General features: G+C 54.0%; 3 protein-coding genes across 3 annotated transcripts in view; all 3 read left to right on the top strand.

Annotated features, from left to right (window-relative positions):
- ARHGEF17 (Rho guanine nucleotide exchange factor 17) overlaps positions 1 to 8,259 on the top strand; it is a 61,259-nt gene extending 53,000 nt beyond the window's left edge. Inside the window, exons 12-21 of the mRNA XM_050756046.1 lie at positions 292 to 365; positions 1,246 to 1,445; positions 1,639 to 1,940; positions 2,410 to 2,659; positions 2,951 to 3,037; positions 3,378 to 3,445; positions 3,647 to 3,795; positions 4,587 to 4,761; positions 4,881 to 5,150; positions 6,722 to 8,259. Of these exons, the coding sequence (XP_050612003.1) occupies positions 292 to 365; positions 1,246 to 1,445; positions 1,639 to 1,940; positions 2,410 to 2,659; positions 2,951 to 3,037; positions 3,378 to 3,445; positions 3,647 to 3,795; positions 4,587 to 4,761; positions 4,881 to 5,150; positions 6,722 to 6,918 (1,772 nt within the window). The 3' untranslated portion in view covers positions 6,919 to 8,259. The remainder of the gene's footprint in view (positions 1 to 291; positions 366 to 1,245; positions 1,446 to 1,638; positions 1,941 to 2,409; positions 2,660 to 2,950; positions 3,038 to 3,377; positions 3,446 to 3,646; positions 3,796 to 4,586; positions 4,762 to 4,880; positions 5,151 to 6,721) is intronic.
- Positions 1 to 14,753, top strand: part of PLEKHB1 (pleckstrin homology domain containing B1) — a 367,567-nt gene that overhangs the window by 53,696 nt on the left and 299,118 nt on the right. The gene's annotated exons all lie outside the window — the stretch shown is intronic.
- The window catches only part of MRPL48 (mitochondrial ribosomal protein L48), a 525,613-nt gene continuing 524,638 nt past the window's right edge, over positions 13,779 to 14,753 (top strand). Inside the window, exon 1 of the mRNA XM_050756456.1 lies at positions 13,779 to 13,788. The gene's annotated coding sequence lies outside the window, so the exon portion shown is untranslated. The remainder of the gene's footprint in view (positions 13,789 to 14,753) is intronic.

Consider the following 14,753-nt stretch of genomic DNA (forward strand, 5'->3'; position numbering starts at 1 on the left):
CCATACCCTCCCTACACATACTCTGAGCAGGGCTAGATCAGGGAAAGCTATTGATCATGGTTCATGGCTTAGAAGATCCATAGAAACCTCTGGGTCTAACCCCAAGACAATACACCTGGGAAAAGATTGAGGCCAGGAGCGACTGCCTTATTCTAGTGTGGCTTGGATCAGGCCTCCCCCTAGAGAGACCCTGAGGGGCAGGGGAGGAAGGGGAATGGGGCAGGGGCAGGACCAGGGTGAGATGGATGCTGTGCTAAGCAGGGTCTGTCTGTCCATCCATCTCCACTGCAGCATCCAGCAAAAGCTGTCTAGACCCTGAGTTCCTGAAGGCCATCCCCATCATGAAAACCCGCAGTGGCATGCAGGTATGTCTGCATCTGGGTCACGTGGGTGCACGTTTTCAAAGCCAGCAGGTGTTCATGAATTTTTATTTTGTGTATGACATTGTGTACATACCTTGAACATTACTATTGCTCCTTATGTCTTGGAAAATTCAGCTCTCTGTACGTGTGTGGGTGCTATATATGTATTACATGTATACATGTATATGGGTATGCTTCGTGCATATGAACAAAGGCTATATAAATGACGGGAAGTTGCTTCATTTATGTGCTTGTATGAGGTTGCATACATATGTACAGAGGTTACCAGCATCACATTTTTTCTATGCATGTATCTATGATTATATCCAGGGATATGTGTGTGTACATGTAGGCATGATGCCCGTATCCCATAGGCATGAGTACATTTGATGTGTAGAGGGTCACATGGGCAAGGCACGGTAGCTTACGTCTGTAATTCCAGTACTTTGTGAGGCCAAGTTAGGAGGATCACATGAACCCAAAAGTTCAAGACCAGGCTATGCAAGACCCTATCTCTACAAAAAATTTAAAAGTTATCCACGTTTAGTGGCGCGCCCCTGTGGTCCCAGTTACTCAGGAGGCTGAGGTGGGAGGATTGCTTGCGCCCTGGAGGTCAAAGCTGCAGTGAGTCATGAACCTACCACTGCACTCCAGCCTGGGAGACAGAGCAGAAACCAAAAACCTATCGCAAAAAAAAAAAAAAAAAAAAAAAAAGGGTCCTGTGCCACGTGTATGTGTACGCGTGTGTAGAGGGGTGTATAGCGCATCCATACACACCCATGCAGGCCTGCCTCCCTCCATTCTGCCCGGGTTTCCCAGGAGTGGGGAATGCTGGCAGCAGTTCTGCCATTCACCTTCTCCTGTCCATTGGCGCCTCCTGCAGTTCTCCTGCGCGGCTCCCACCCTGAACAGCTGCCCGGAGCCCTCGCCTGAAGTGTGGGTCTGCAACAGCGACGGCTACGTGGGCCAGGTGTGCCTGCTGAGCCTGCGCGCCGAGCCGGACGTGGAGGCCTGCATCGCCGTCTGTTCCGCCCGCATCCTCTGCATCGGGGCGGTGCCCGGGCTGCAGCGTCGCTGCCACCGGTGAGGCCTGGGCTGCGGGATGGGCTGCACCGCGGGCCTGGGAGACCCAACCCCTGTCCCAGCACACGCTGAGGTCGCACCGGCGTTGTTGTGGGCGGGGCCTGGCGAGTGTGGGCGGGGTTGGTGGGCGTGTCCGCTATGGGGGCCCTGTCTGGCTCGTAGCTGCTCTCATACTCACTCTCTTTTCTCGCAGGGAGCCTCCTCCGTCGCTGAGGAGTCCTTCAGAGACGGCACCGGAGCCCGCCGGGCCGGAGCTGGACGTCGAGGCCGCCGCGGACGAGGAAGCAGCGACGCTCGCGGAGCCTGGGCCACAGCCCTGCCTTCACATCTCCATTGCAGGCTCGGGCTTGGAGATGACGGCGGGCCTCGCCGAGGGTGACCCCCGCCCAGAGCTGGTGCCCTTTGACAGTGACTCTGACGATGAGTCTTCGCCCAGCCCCTCGGGGACGCTGCAGAGCCAGGCCAGCCGGTCCACCATCTCCTCCAGCTTTGGCAGTGAGCTTTGGCTATCTCCTCCAACTTGGCGCTGGCAGGCAGGGTGGACTGCTCAGAGAAGGGGGCGAGGAGGGATCAGTGTAGGGCAAAGGCATGGCGTCAGACCTCAGGATGTTAGCACACAGAGCAATGAGGGCAGGGGATGTGACACCGAGGATCCAGAGGACAGTGGGACAGTCAGGCGGGATCATGAAGACCCTGGAGCACTCAGCTAAGGAAGATGGGGTGGGGACCCACAGTGTGGCCACTGGGTCCAAGAGGGCCAGACGAGATCAAAGATTCTGTAGTGCTGAGCTGTCGGTGAGCAGAGCAGCAGGCTGGAGCAGTTGCAGAGGCCTCGAGGATGGGGAGGAACATCTTCGAGAGGCCCTCTGGAGGGGCATGGCCAGGAGGGATGCATGGCCTAGAAAGATACCAGGTCCCAAGCCTGGCAGAGGGGGATGGAGCCAGAGACCTTTGTCTCCCTCAGATGAGGAGACCCCGAGTTCCAAGGAGGCCACAGCAGAGACCACCAGCTCAGAGGAGGAGCAGGAGCCAGGCTTCCTGCCACTGTCTGGCTCCTTTGGGCCTGGCGGTCCCTGCAGCACCAGCCCAATGGATGGGAGAGCCCTTCGCCGCTCCAGCCGCGGCTCCTTCACCCGGGGCAGCCTTGAGGACCTGCTGAGTGTTGACCCTGAGGCCTACCAGAGCTCCGTGTGGCTGGGCACTGAGGATGGCTGGTAGGGACAGGGGAGGGACTAGGGATACAGTGCCAGAACTCTGAGCTCCTTGCTCTGGAAATCATGTGGTCCCCTGGAGCTGAGGCAGGAGGGCTTTGGGTCACACCTCAGGGGTACTGCTAACCAGGGATGTCGGTGGGTCTGACAATCCCAGGGAGGCTGTGGGACCTCCGTACCTCGGGCAGGCACCCAGCATTGAAGACATGGTGCTGTGGGCAAAGAGGTGGAGGGATGACTCCAGGGGCTGGTGTGCCCCAAGCATTTGTCCCAGGTGCACACCCCGATCCACAGTGTCCACGTGTACCAGTCCTCCGACAGCATCCGTGACCGCAGGAACAGCATGAAGCTCCAGCACGCAGCCTCTGTGACCTGCATCTTGTAAGGCCCCAGGGTGGCCCTTCCTGTCTAGACTCTTCTCTGCCACACGTGCAGGCCTCCTTCTGTTCACCTGGGCTCCCTGCTCTACTGTCCCTTCTCTCTGTGGAGGCTTTGGAAGCCAGAGGCCTGGCCCCAGGCTAGCTGTGCCTCTTACACACTGTGTGAGCTCGGGAAAGTCACTCCCTTTTCTTAGCCTCAGGCAACCCCCACCTGGAGAACAATAGGTGGGAAGAGGTGGCCTCTTGGGAGCCATACCCATTCTATCTGTGGTTCCCCTGGTCCTGGGTAACCCACTTTGGCTGCCTGAACTCCCTTCCTCCTTCCTCTTTTCCCTACCCAGGTATCTGAATAACCAGGTGTTTGTGTCTCTGGCCAATGGAGACCTTGTGGTTTACCAAAGGGAAGCAGGTGAGTATCTGCTCTCCCCCACACCCTGCCCCTATCCCCTTACTGGTGTTGGGGCTGTCTCCTGGAGATATGGCTGTGGGCAACTCCCAGGCCCTCGGTGTCCTTGGTTATAAAGGGGAATGCTAACATCTCATTTCAGGGGAGACTGAGGCTCAAATTTAGAACTGGAGTGAATTTCCTGTTTTCTTTACCCCACTCCAGGCCATTTCTGGGACCCCCAGAACTTCAAATCAGTGACCTTGGGCGCCCAGGGGAGCCCCATCACCAAGATGGTGTCTGTGGGTGGGCGGCTGTGGTGTGGCTGCCAGAACCGAGTCCTTGTCCTGAGTCCTGACACGCTGCAGCTGGAGGTAGCAGGGGGTGGGGGGGATGGAATTGGTACCGTGGGATGAGCTGGGTCCGTGTGAGAGGGAGACGGAGACCATGGTGGGAGCATAAGCAGCATCCAGCAGAGGGCTAGGGCCTTCCTCTGACCACAGAGTGACGCTGGCCAGTCCCTGTCCTCCTTCGATCCTCATTTCTTCTCTAGCTGATGAGGAATACAGTAAGTGTCCCATATATATTAGGAATCTTATTCATCCTCCTGCCCACTCTATCTCTCAACTCAGGTTTTAGGGTCCTTTGGGGATAGGACAGGAGTCCTTCCTGATGTCAACATCCATTAGCATTAGACTCTGGCATTTAGTGCTGCACATGTCACTTGCACACATGTCAGAAGTATCCAGGGGCAACGGGTTCCCTTAATTTCCCTCTCACTTATTCCATTGTTGGCTGGGCAGGAGTCCAAAGCCCTGGGTTCAGGCCCCAGCTCTGTGACTGACTTGCTGTGTGACCTTTCCCTTCTAGGCTTCAGCTTCCCCACCTGTCCAGGGGGAGGCCAGTGACTGATTTTAAAATCCTTTAAGCATTGAAGTTCTCTGATCCTTAAATCACTCAAGTTTAATGGAGAAAGAGCACCTCCATTGTAATTCCTGAGAATTAAGTTGGGAGGCGCTGGTGAAACCAAGCTTTGAAAGGTTAATCAGACCAAGGACCAAACGCTAGTGTGAGTTGTAAGGGATGGACACTGGCAAAGCTCCAGGCTAGGGTGGGCCAAGGGAGGCAGGCCTGCAGTGACCCATCTTCTCCCTGCCTTCCCTAGCACACGTTTTACGTGGGTCAGGATTCAAGCCGCAGCGTGGCTTGCATGGTGGACTCCAGCCTGGGTGTGTGGGTGACGTTGAAAGGTAGCGCCCACGTGTGTCTCTACCATCCAGACACCTTTGAGCAGCTGGCAGAAGTAGACGTTACCCCTCCTGTGCACAGGATGCTGGCAGGTACTGAGCTCAAACTACCACAGCACCCTCCTTGGAGCCTTTCTGCCCGATCGTAGAGGAGGCTGAGGCTGAGCCAGGGCCCGAATTTGGCCCCAGCTGTGGTCTGTCTCCCACCCCAGGCTCGGATGCCATCATCCGGCAGCACAAGGCTGCCTGTCTGCGAATCACAGCGCTGCTGGTGTGTGAGGAGCTGCTGTGGGTGGGCACCAGTGCTGGTGTTGTCCTCACCATGCCCACCTCGCCCAGTACTGTCAGCTGCCCACGGGCGCCACTCAGCCCCACAGGCCTTGGCCAGGGACACACCGGCCACGTCCGCTTCTTGGCCACAGTCCAGCTGCCAGATGGCTTCAACCTGCTCTGCCCAACCCCACCACCTGCCCCAGACACAGGTGGGTCAGTGCATCATACCCCAAGCCAGGGATCATGGACGTTTGGTTTAGGACTTCCCACTATCCTGCCAGAAGAGCTTTTGAGAGGGAGGAAAAGTGTCACATAGAGCTGGAGGTGGCATATATGACAGGAAATAGGCCATGGAAGTCCCCAAATGAAATCTAGGATAGTGTATATGTGTGTGTGTATTTGTGTGCACACCTGCGTGTGTTGTGTGTATATAAAGGTCTGGCCAGAGAAATGTCATGGGAGACAGGGAGGGAACTATAACCTAAGAGGTAGAATATGTCACAAATAGAATATGTATATAGGAAATATGTCCTGTTGTATATATTTCCTATATACATCAGGAAATAGCACAGGACTAGAAATGATATATAGGGCAGGAAGTGGAATCAGAAAGTGATGCACAGAGCAGGAAATAGAAATAGCAACAGAAAACAACATAGAATGGCACTAGCACAGAAAATGGACTGAGAATTAGAAAGTGAAACAGCAGGGCATCAGGCGCGGTGGCTCACACCTTTGGGAGGACGAGATGGGAGGATTGCTTGAGCCCAGGAGTTCAAGACCAGCCTGGGCAACATGGTGAGACACCATCTCTACAAAAAATACAAAAAACAGCCAGGTGTGGTGGCACACACCTGTGGTTCCAGCTGCTCAGGAGGCTGAGCCCAGGGAAGTCGAGGCTGCAGTCAGCAGAGATTGGGCCACTGCACTCCAGCCTGGGTGACAGAGTGATACCCTGTCTCAAAAAAATAAAAATAAAAATATGGCCAGGCGTGGTGGCTGACACCTGTAATCCCAGCACTTTGAGAAGTTGAAGGGGGTGGATCATCTGAGGTCAGGAGTTCGAGACCAGCCTGGCCAACATGGTGAAACCCCATCTCTACTAAAACTACAAAAACTAGCTGAGTGTGGTGGCGGGCGCCTATAATCCCAGCTACTCGGGAGGCTGGGGCAGTGAGGCAGAGGTTGCAGTGAGCCAAGAGTGTGCCATTACACTCCAACCTGGGCGACAAGAGCGAAATTCCGTCTCAAAAAAAAAGTGAAACATCAGGAAATGAGGTACATCAGGAGGTCACAACCAGAAAAGTTTTGCTTTGGCAGGACAAGAAATGATATTCCCAAGAGGAAGTGGCCATGGAAGTCAGGAAGCAGTAAAGCCTCGGGTCAGGAGTTGTCTGGGTTCGCAGAAGATTTAAGCTACCTGGGAAAGGGCTGTTGGAAGTAGGAGGCTTATTTAATGCAAGGACATTGCATGCAGTAATCAAGAGAGAAAGTGGCGTCTTACAGGGCACTTACATTGTAAAAAGAAAAAAAAAGTGGTGTCACCTTGGGAAGTTATGTCACTCCTGACTAGAGATTACAGATAGGACATAAGAAGTCTGGCTGCCAAGAAGCGGGCATTCTTTCTAAATAACTTCCTAGCTAACAGAAAGTGGGATTCCACCATAGGAAGTGTGCACATCTTCCTTCCTATCTTCTGGGGTATGGGAATTCAGGCCCCGATGGGACACTGAAGCCTCCATTCGCCCCCAGGCTGACAGATCCTCCCCTCTGCCCCCAGGCCCCGAGAAGCTGCCATCACTGGAGCACCGGGACTCCCCTCGGCACCGAGGCCCCGCCTCAGCCAGGCCTAAAATGCTGGTTATCAGTGGAGGTGATGGCTATGAGGACTTCCGACTCAGCAGTGGGGGCAGCAGCAGCAGTGAGACTGTGGGCCGAGACGACAGCACAAACCACCTCCTCCTGTGGAGGGTGTGACCCTGTCTGCTGTGGCCCAGGACTCGCTCGCCCACCTGCCCTCGGCCTGCTTGCCTCTTCCTAGCCCACATGCAGACTTTGACCAGGAGTGTCCGGCCAGGGGCACACGTGTGTCTGCGTGGGCTCTGCCTTGTCTTCACAGAAGCATTCCTGATAGAACACCCACTGACCAGCCAGGCCATGGCTTCTCCCAACCCTCTGGCTGCCTCCGTGCTCCCAGTCATGATCTGGTGGGGGACATGTGGGCTGACCAGGACCTCTGACCCTGGAGCTTCTACCAAAGACACAGCCGGGTCTGGACCCCATGGGGCTGGGGAGGGCCATGTGCAATATTTGGAGGGTTTTCTAGAGGGCAGCAGGAAGGCTGGGGAATTCCCCATGTACAGTATTTATGTTCCTTTTTAGATGTGTACCTTCCCAAGCACTTATTTATGCAGTGACCTGGTGACCTGGGGTGGGGGTGACTTGAGGAAATGACATGAGGAAAAGAAACCTATTCCTGCCCTGGGGACAACCCTGGGACTCTAACCAAGCCTTCCTGGAGAAACCCACGCGCCCCTGAGCCCCATTCCATTCATACAGGCACATGTACGCACACTGCATGTCCAAGGCGCTAAGCATTGCCCGTTGACGTAAACTTTCCAGGGCCCGCCTGATTGGGTTGCCCTCAGTCCTCTAGATCAAGATGCTGACTATTAGGGGGCAGTGATTGCCATCTGGGGACCTGCTAGGCTTTGTCATTTCCCAGTTTGTTGGTGGTGCCTTTAGTGGTTCCCTAATTTGGGAACACTGATGGGGCCTCGGACAGGGCTTTCTCTCAGGTAGGAGAAATGGGCCCGTGATCTCCTCACAGTCGCCCCCAGTCCTTGGCCCTGCTTCCCTGTGTCTCATGCACTGGCACATATGGTCACCTTGGAGGGCAGACCTAGGAGCCCCTCCCTCTGACCACTGAATCCATCTCCACACCCCTCCTGCCAAGGGAAGCCCCTTCAGGAAGGACCCCCCAAAGCTGAAGGGCTGAATGTAGCCTCTTCAATAGAGAAGGCTTCCACTTGAGAGCAGCCTCTGCCTGACCCCCTGGAATGCAGGGAGCCACTCTGACCCTCAGCCCCCTCGCTTCTTCAGCTAAAACTCCAAAGGTTTGGTTTCAGATGGGGTTTGTTTTGTTCTGTTTGGTTTTGGTTTTCTTTGGGGTGGGTGGGTCATTGTGTTCTTAGATTATGTTTCTCTTGCTACCAAACAGTCATGTATTAACTCTCTTTGGATGATGAAGTTTAAAGAGTCAATAAATAGAAACACCAGATGACTGCATTGGTGGCCACAGTGGCCTTCTGTCAGCAACCTCAGGGCTCAGTCTCCCTGGCCACATGGGCCTTCCGACGTCCACACACTTGAGAAGAAGAGAGACCTTGGAGACCCAGAAGAGTGCTGGACAGCGAGGTTGCCACGATTTGCTGTGTTACCCTGGGCAGGTGTCTGGGCTGCAGTTTCCTCATCAGGAAAATAAAGGGGTTGTACTAGTCCAGTGCTTTGTAACCAGGGTTACATGGTAGAATCCTTGCAGATGACATGTAGATGTGGAAACATGATACATAAATTATTTACGTATTAATCAAGACCTTCTGAGTCAGTGGGCCTGGACGGAGCTTGGGAATCTGAAGCTCCAGATAAAGAGCCAGGCCTCCCTACAGCTCCTCCAGGAAACAATGTTCTCCAGCAAAGCCTCACAGCTGGAGAACCCTGATGAAGGCCAAGGCCCTGCTCCAACCCTCCGAAGGCTATGGAGCAGGGGTAGAATCCAAGTCTGTCTGATTTCTGGTCTGAAGAGGTCTGTCATTAAATCAGACACAAGAACACATAGGCCCAGCAACATGGGGCCATGCTGTGCAAAGACAAAAAGCCCTCCACACCAGAGTGCACCTGCAGAACTCGTGGCCATCACTAGAAAAGAGTACATCATGCCTCAGCTCTGCCACACGCATGAACATTTCCAGCCTAAATGACTGACTTTTGAGTCAGCCCCTGAAGGGGCATGCAAGCTCATGCTCTGCAAACTGGCAGCACACCTTTCAGGGGTCTGCTGGGTCCTCAACACCACAGGACGGACATGGACCATCTCCCTGCAGCATCATTTTACTGGGGCTATCTGGGGAGGAAGGGATTCTATTAATAAGCACAGATATATTATGGAGTAGGAGGCATCATTCATGTGGAATTTATAATGAAACAAAGCATTAGAAGGAACACAGGCTTTGAAGCTGGACAGACCTTGTTTGAGATCTTAACTTTGCCACTAACTAGCTATGTGCCTTTGGGCAAGTTGTATCTCCTCTGAGCCTCCATTTCCTCACCTGTGAAATGAGGCTAATGATCCCTTCCCGCACAGGACTGCTGCTTGGCGTGCACAGGTCTTTGGATTGCAAGTAAGAGATTCATTGTGCCTGTGAACTAGAAGAGTGCTTATTAGTGAAGACGTGAACTGGCAGCAAGGAGCTGTCGTCACAGGGCATAGTGGTCCAGACATCAGAGCTGCATCTTAGGACATCTGGCCTCTCCACTTGAGTCGCCAGTGCCTCCCACACTGCCAGTCAGTTGCTGTTCCACTGCTTTCCAGCTTCTCCTACCTCAGGGGCTCTGCCTCCTCCACTCAGAGGCCCCTGGGCAGACTTCAGTTTTAGCACAAGATACCCAAGGCCAGATCCTCACCACTTCCCCGACTCAAGTGCCTCAGTAAGAATGGGCTTGGCCCAGCCCACTGTTACTTAGAGGGCCACATTCCAGGGCACTGGCCAGCCTGTGGACAGCCCAGACCCCGTCAGCTGTGGGCAGGGAGGCCCTGGAATGAGTGTCAGACCCCAGGCTCCCGGCCCAGGGGAGGCTCCTGGAAGGATTAGCTCCTCCGAAGCAGTGGTTCTCAGCCTGGGATGTGCATTATAATCATGAGGGCCCAGGCCAATCCCAAACCAACTAAATCTGAACTCTGAGGGTGGGACCCAGGTGTCTATATGTTTTTTAGAAACCTTTAGTTGAAATATAACATTTATACAAAAAAGGACACAAATCATTAGTGTGCAGCGTGATGGGTATTCATAAAGTGAACACACCAAGGTCAAGGAACAGAAAATCTCATCACCCCAGAAGCTCTCCTTAGACTTCCTTCTTGTCTACCCTTCAAGGGTAACCACCACCCCGGCTTCTGACACCATGATCTACCAGCCAAGGTAGAGAACTACTGCTTTAAAGGGTATGAGTATGGTTAGCCACTGGAGTGGGGGAAAGTGGGGCTTGGGTTTGATGTTAAGAGGGAACACCAGCCTGGCCAACATGGAGAAACCCCATCTCTACAAAAAATACAAAAGTTAGCCAGGTGTGGTGGCATGCATCTGTGGTCATAGCTACTTGGGAGGCTAGGGCAGAGAATTGCTTTAATCCAGGAAGCCAAGGTTGCAGTGAGCCGAGATTACACCATAACACTCCAGCCTGGGTGACAGAGGGAGACTCTGTCTCAAAAAAAAAAAAAAAGGAACAGCTCAAACCAAGGCAAGGAGGGGTAGAGGAGCCTGGTGCAGGCCTAGGTGGATGGGGGAAGAGGAAAAGGCAGGGGAGGCTAGATTGGGAGCTCCGTGAGCGTGGGATTTTGTTCTTTGCTCCATCCCCAGGCCTGCCACAGTGCGTGACACACAGTAGATGCTCAGTAAATATTTGTTGAATTAAATCTGGAGAATTCAGGTGAGAATCAACTGTAGGTCTTGAATAAACCTGGCTTCCACTTAGTGTTTGCTGCAAGCCAGGAGCATGGATCATCTCGAATCCTCACAATGGTCCTGGGAGGTTGGTACCGTTATTACCCTCCTTGTCAGATGAGGAAACTGAGGTTCAGAGAGGTTAGATGCCTTCCTCAAGGTCACCTACCCACTAACTGATAGCATCTGGAATCTGTCTGCTCAGGTCTCTGTATCTCATGGAAGAGGACGGCCAGCCGCCTGGTGTGGCTGCAGGACAGGAGAGACAGCCTGAGCACCCAGAGCCACACATAGTCACTCCTGAGGCTGGACTAATGTTCCTTAGACCAGCCCTGGGAAGAGGATCCAGATCCCAGATGAGTGAGGAGAGTCAAAGCCAGAGGCCATCTCCTCTTCAAGGGAGTTCTCTAGGTGGTCCCTTGGGTTAGGGACAGGGGGCAGGGTTTAGCTAGACCATCTACCTTATGGAAAAGATGAGGCACAGAGAGGGACAGGGACATACCTGAGGTCACACAGAAAGGCAGCATTGAGGCTGGGGGTAGCTGGGGAGGAGAGCCCAGGCAGGAAGGTTTCCTGTGGTCAGAAAAGCCAGGAAACGACCCTTAAAGCCAGGGGAGGCAGAAGGCTAAATGAGCTGGCCTCCAGGGGCCCTGTCACACACCTCAAACCAGCCTCAGCACTGGGCTGGTCCAGAGGGCTTGGAGGGAGCAAGTCTGGCTGAGGCCTTACCTTAAACCATCTGGGCAGGGCCTGGGGAGGGGATGGGGGACCCCAGGGCCTGAACTCAAGCTCCAGCCTGGCCTCTCTGCACTGTGTGATGTCAGGCAAGTGTCTGTCCCTCCATGGACCTGGATGACCTCTGTGAGCCCTTCACATCTTCTGCACGCCTGCCAAACACCAAGTCTGTGTCCCCACAGACCTTAAGCCACAGGCCAGGTTGCAGGAAGCGGCAAGGGAAGTCTATTTTAGGCCCGATTATAGCCAGTAAGGAGTCCTGCCTGGCAAAGGCAAGTGAGCCGGCATCCCAAGCTGGGTCAGAGGTAGTTTGATGGGCTGGACTCGGGAGGGAGATAATGAGCAAGCATCAGGGTAAATTGGGCAGAGTCCCTGCTGCCCAGGACAAACACTCCACCAAGGGAAGGGAGAGAAGAGGGAGCTTCTGAGCCCAGCAGCCTGGAAGAAGCTGGTGCCCCCAATATGAGGTCTCAGCAGATCCTCATTACACGCTTGGATGGGCGAGTTCTCAGAGAGGTGAAGTCATTTGCCTAAGGTCACACAGCCTGGCAATGGCAGACGTGGGACTTAACCACTATCTATGTGACACCAAAGCGTATATTCTTCCATTTTCCCCTAGATTTTCTTTCTCCAGGCTCCTTAACCTCAGATGCTTCAGCAAGCCACCTGCCTCCCTGGGCCTGGCTCACACTCCCTAGCTCTTGACCTGCTCATATTCTGGGCCCAGAGAGTAACTGGACTGCAAGTCTCACCCTGACAGTCCCCAGGGTCCCCACCAGCCCCATCGTCTGCAGTTCATGGCTCTGGGTTCCTCTCTCAGACTCACCATGGGACCAGGAAGACCCCACACCTGCCTCCCTAAGCACCAGTCAGGTGGGCAATAGAACCTGGGATGGATGGAACTGAGAGTGCTGGGCCTCCCGTGAGGGAGCCAGTGAGGCAGTCACCAAAGACTTGACACCTCCACCCCAGTGGGATTCCAGACCCAGGCCAGGGTCTGGACCTAAATGCAGGTTGAACCTTGTCCTGAGACCCAGATAGCCCCAGCTCAGCTTCTGGCCTGGCCCCAGGCTGAGCCCCATCCTGGCCTCCTAGTCTCAGTTTCTCCTCAGATCGAGCCCACCCTCCCCTGGAGTTAAGACACAAACACAGGACAGCAGCCCACCTTCTTAGGGTTAGGACTTGGCCTGCTGGTGGTTAGCCTAGTTAGGGTAGAGCATTGAATTTATTTTTATTTTTATTATTTTTTTTTGAGACGGAGTCTCGCTCTGTCACCCAGATGGGAGTGCAGTGGCACAATCTTGGCTCACTGCAGCCTCTGCCTCCTGGGTTCAAGTGGTTCTCCTGCCTCAGCCTCCTGAATAGGTAGGATTACAGGCGCCCACCACCACACCTGGTTAATTTTTTTTTCTTTGTATTTTTAGTAGAGACGGGGTTTCACCATGTTGGCCAGGCTGGTTTCGAACTCCTGACCTCAGGTGATCCTCCCACTTCAGCCTCTCCAAGTGCTGGGATTACAGGCGTGAGCCACTGCGCCTGGCCTGGAGCATTGAAATTTAAGTCTGAGCCTCCCATTCCTCCAGGCTTGTACTGTATGTACTTCCTTTTGGAATTCCAGCACAGCCAGCAAGTAGAGTGGCACCCACTACCTTTGGTCCATGACCCCAAGGCAGTCATCTACTCAGATCCCCTGTATACAGCCACACTGTGGTGGCTCTGATCCTGTGACCCAGGATCCCCACCCCAGACAGGGCCTGGCTGGGGCATGGCGCCTGTGCCCCTGCCTCCAGATCCCCATCACAGCTCATCCCAGTTTACTGGGACCTTGTGCTGTGTACCTACAATGAGGTGCACACATCCTCTGGGCCCACTTGCCCAGCTGTGGGCCATGTGAAGTTCAACAAGATGGTCTCTGAGGTCCCTGAGCTCAGGGATTCCAATGCTGACTCCATGGGTTCAGTCGAGATGCCAGGATTTTAGAAAACCTGTGATTCTGACAGTCCTTTGTTCTCAAGCCTGTGGTTCTCCAAGCTCCATAAAAAGCAAGTCTAAATCTTTCCTGTGGCTTCCACAACTCCTTCCGTGTCTACTCACTGTGGAGCAACCCAGATGCTGGTAGACTCTCAGGGAGGGGCTCACGTCACAGTGGTTTCAGAGTCAGAGCTGCCTGCAGGAGAAGCTGGCCCATCCACCCAGCAGTAAATAATAATTAAGCTACCTCCTAACCTGGGGGTTGCAGGGGCAAGAAGTGTTTGGGCTGTGGCCCCAGGAGATCTACCCTATGGAGCTGCTGCCAGGGTAGCCAGGTAGCCCCCTCCCACAGAGAACTAAAATGACCTTCAGGCAATATGTCTGGCACCCCAGTTTTCAGATGAGGAAACTGAGTTGGGGGTGGATTTGATCAAAACCTCACAGAGAGCTGGTGGTAGAGAGGGGCCTGGACCCTCTCTAGGATGTCTGATTAATAGCCAGTGCTCCTTAACCAAAAAGCATTTCCCCATTTAGTTTATTGATTGAGACAAGGTCTCACTCTGTCACCCAGGCTGGAGTGCAGTGGCACAATCGCAGCTTACTGCAGCTTCAACTTCCTGGGCTCAGGTGATTCTCCCACATATTTTTGTAGAGACAGGGCTTCATCATGTTGCCCAGGCTGGTCTTGAACTCCTGGGCTAAGTGATCCTCCCACCTCAGCCTCCCAAAGTGCTGGGATTACAGATGTGACCACTACACCTGGCCTTCCCCATTTGGTTTATTGAGTGACACCTGAAATTGCCACCATTTGAACTCTCGAATTTAGAGCTGGGGTGTAGATGGTCCCCTCACAAAGAAAACATTTCCAGGAGTGGAGGGCATTCTGGCTGCTCTGGCTCTCCATAGGCTGGGATGTGGGACCCTGGAAGAATCCCTGCCCTAGCCCTGGAGGTCTCCACTGACATATGAGGGTGCTGATGTCATGATCCTGACATCAATAACCTGCAGCTCCTTATGCCCTTCCCCCACAACCTGGGCATGACCCAGGGGAATGGAAACTCATCCCAGGCTCCCCTCCTTGTGCGGTGTCCAGTTCTCTTCCTAGAATCTCCTGGACCCTGGGGACCTGACCTTTCCTGTCCCCTAGCCCCTGGGTTCAGATTCTATGATTGTTTAGAACCCCACCCCAAGCTATCTATCCCCAGCAGACTTATTTACCTTCTTTTCTCCATCTCTGTCATGGGCTGTGATTATCCTGACCCTAGCCAGGCCTCTGGCCCAGCACTAGGCCCTCCCTGGTGTCTCAGTCTCCCATCAGCCCTACTGTCCCAGGAGGGCCGCTTGAGATCCCCTGAATAGTACTGAGAGGGGGAACAGGCCACTGAG

Source organism: Macaca thibetana, chromosome 14, assembly GCF_024542745.1.
Source record: "Macaca thibetana thibetana isolate TM-01 chromosome 14, ASM2454274v1, whole genome shotgun sequence".
NCBI classification, from domain to species: domain Eukaryota; kingdom Metazoa; phylum Chordata; class Mammalia; order Primates; family Cercopithecidae; genus Macaca; species Macaca thibetana.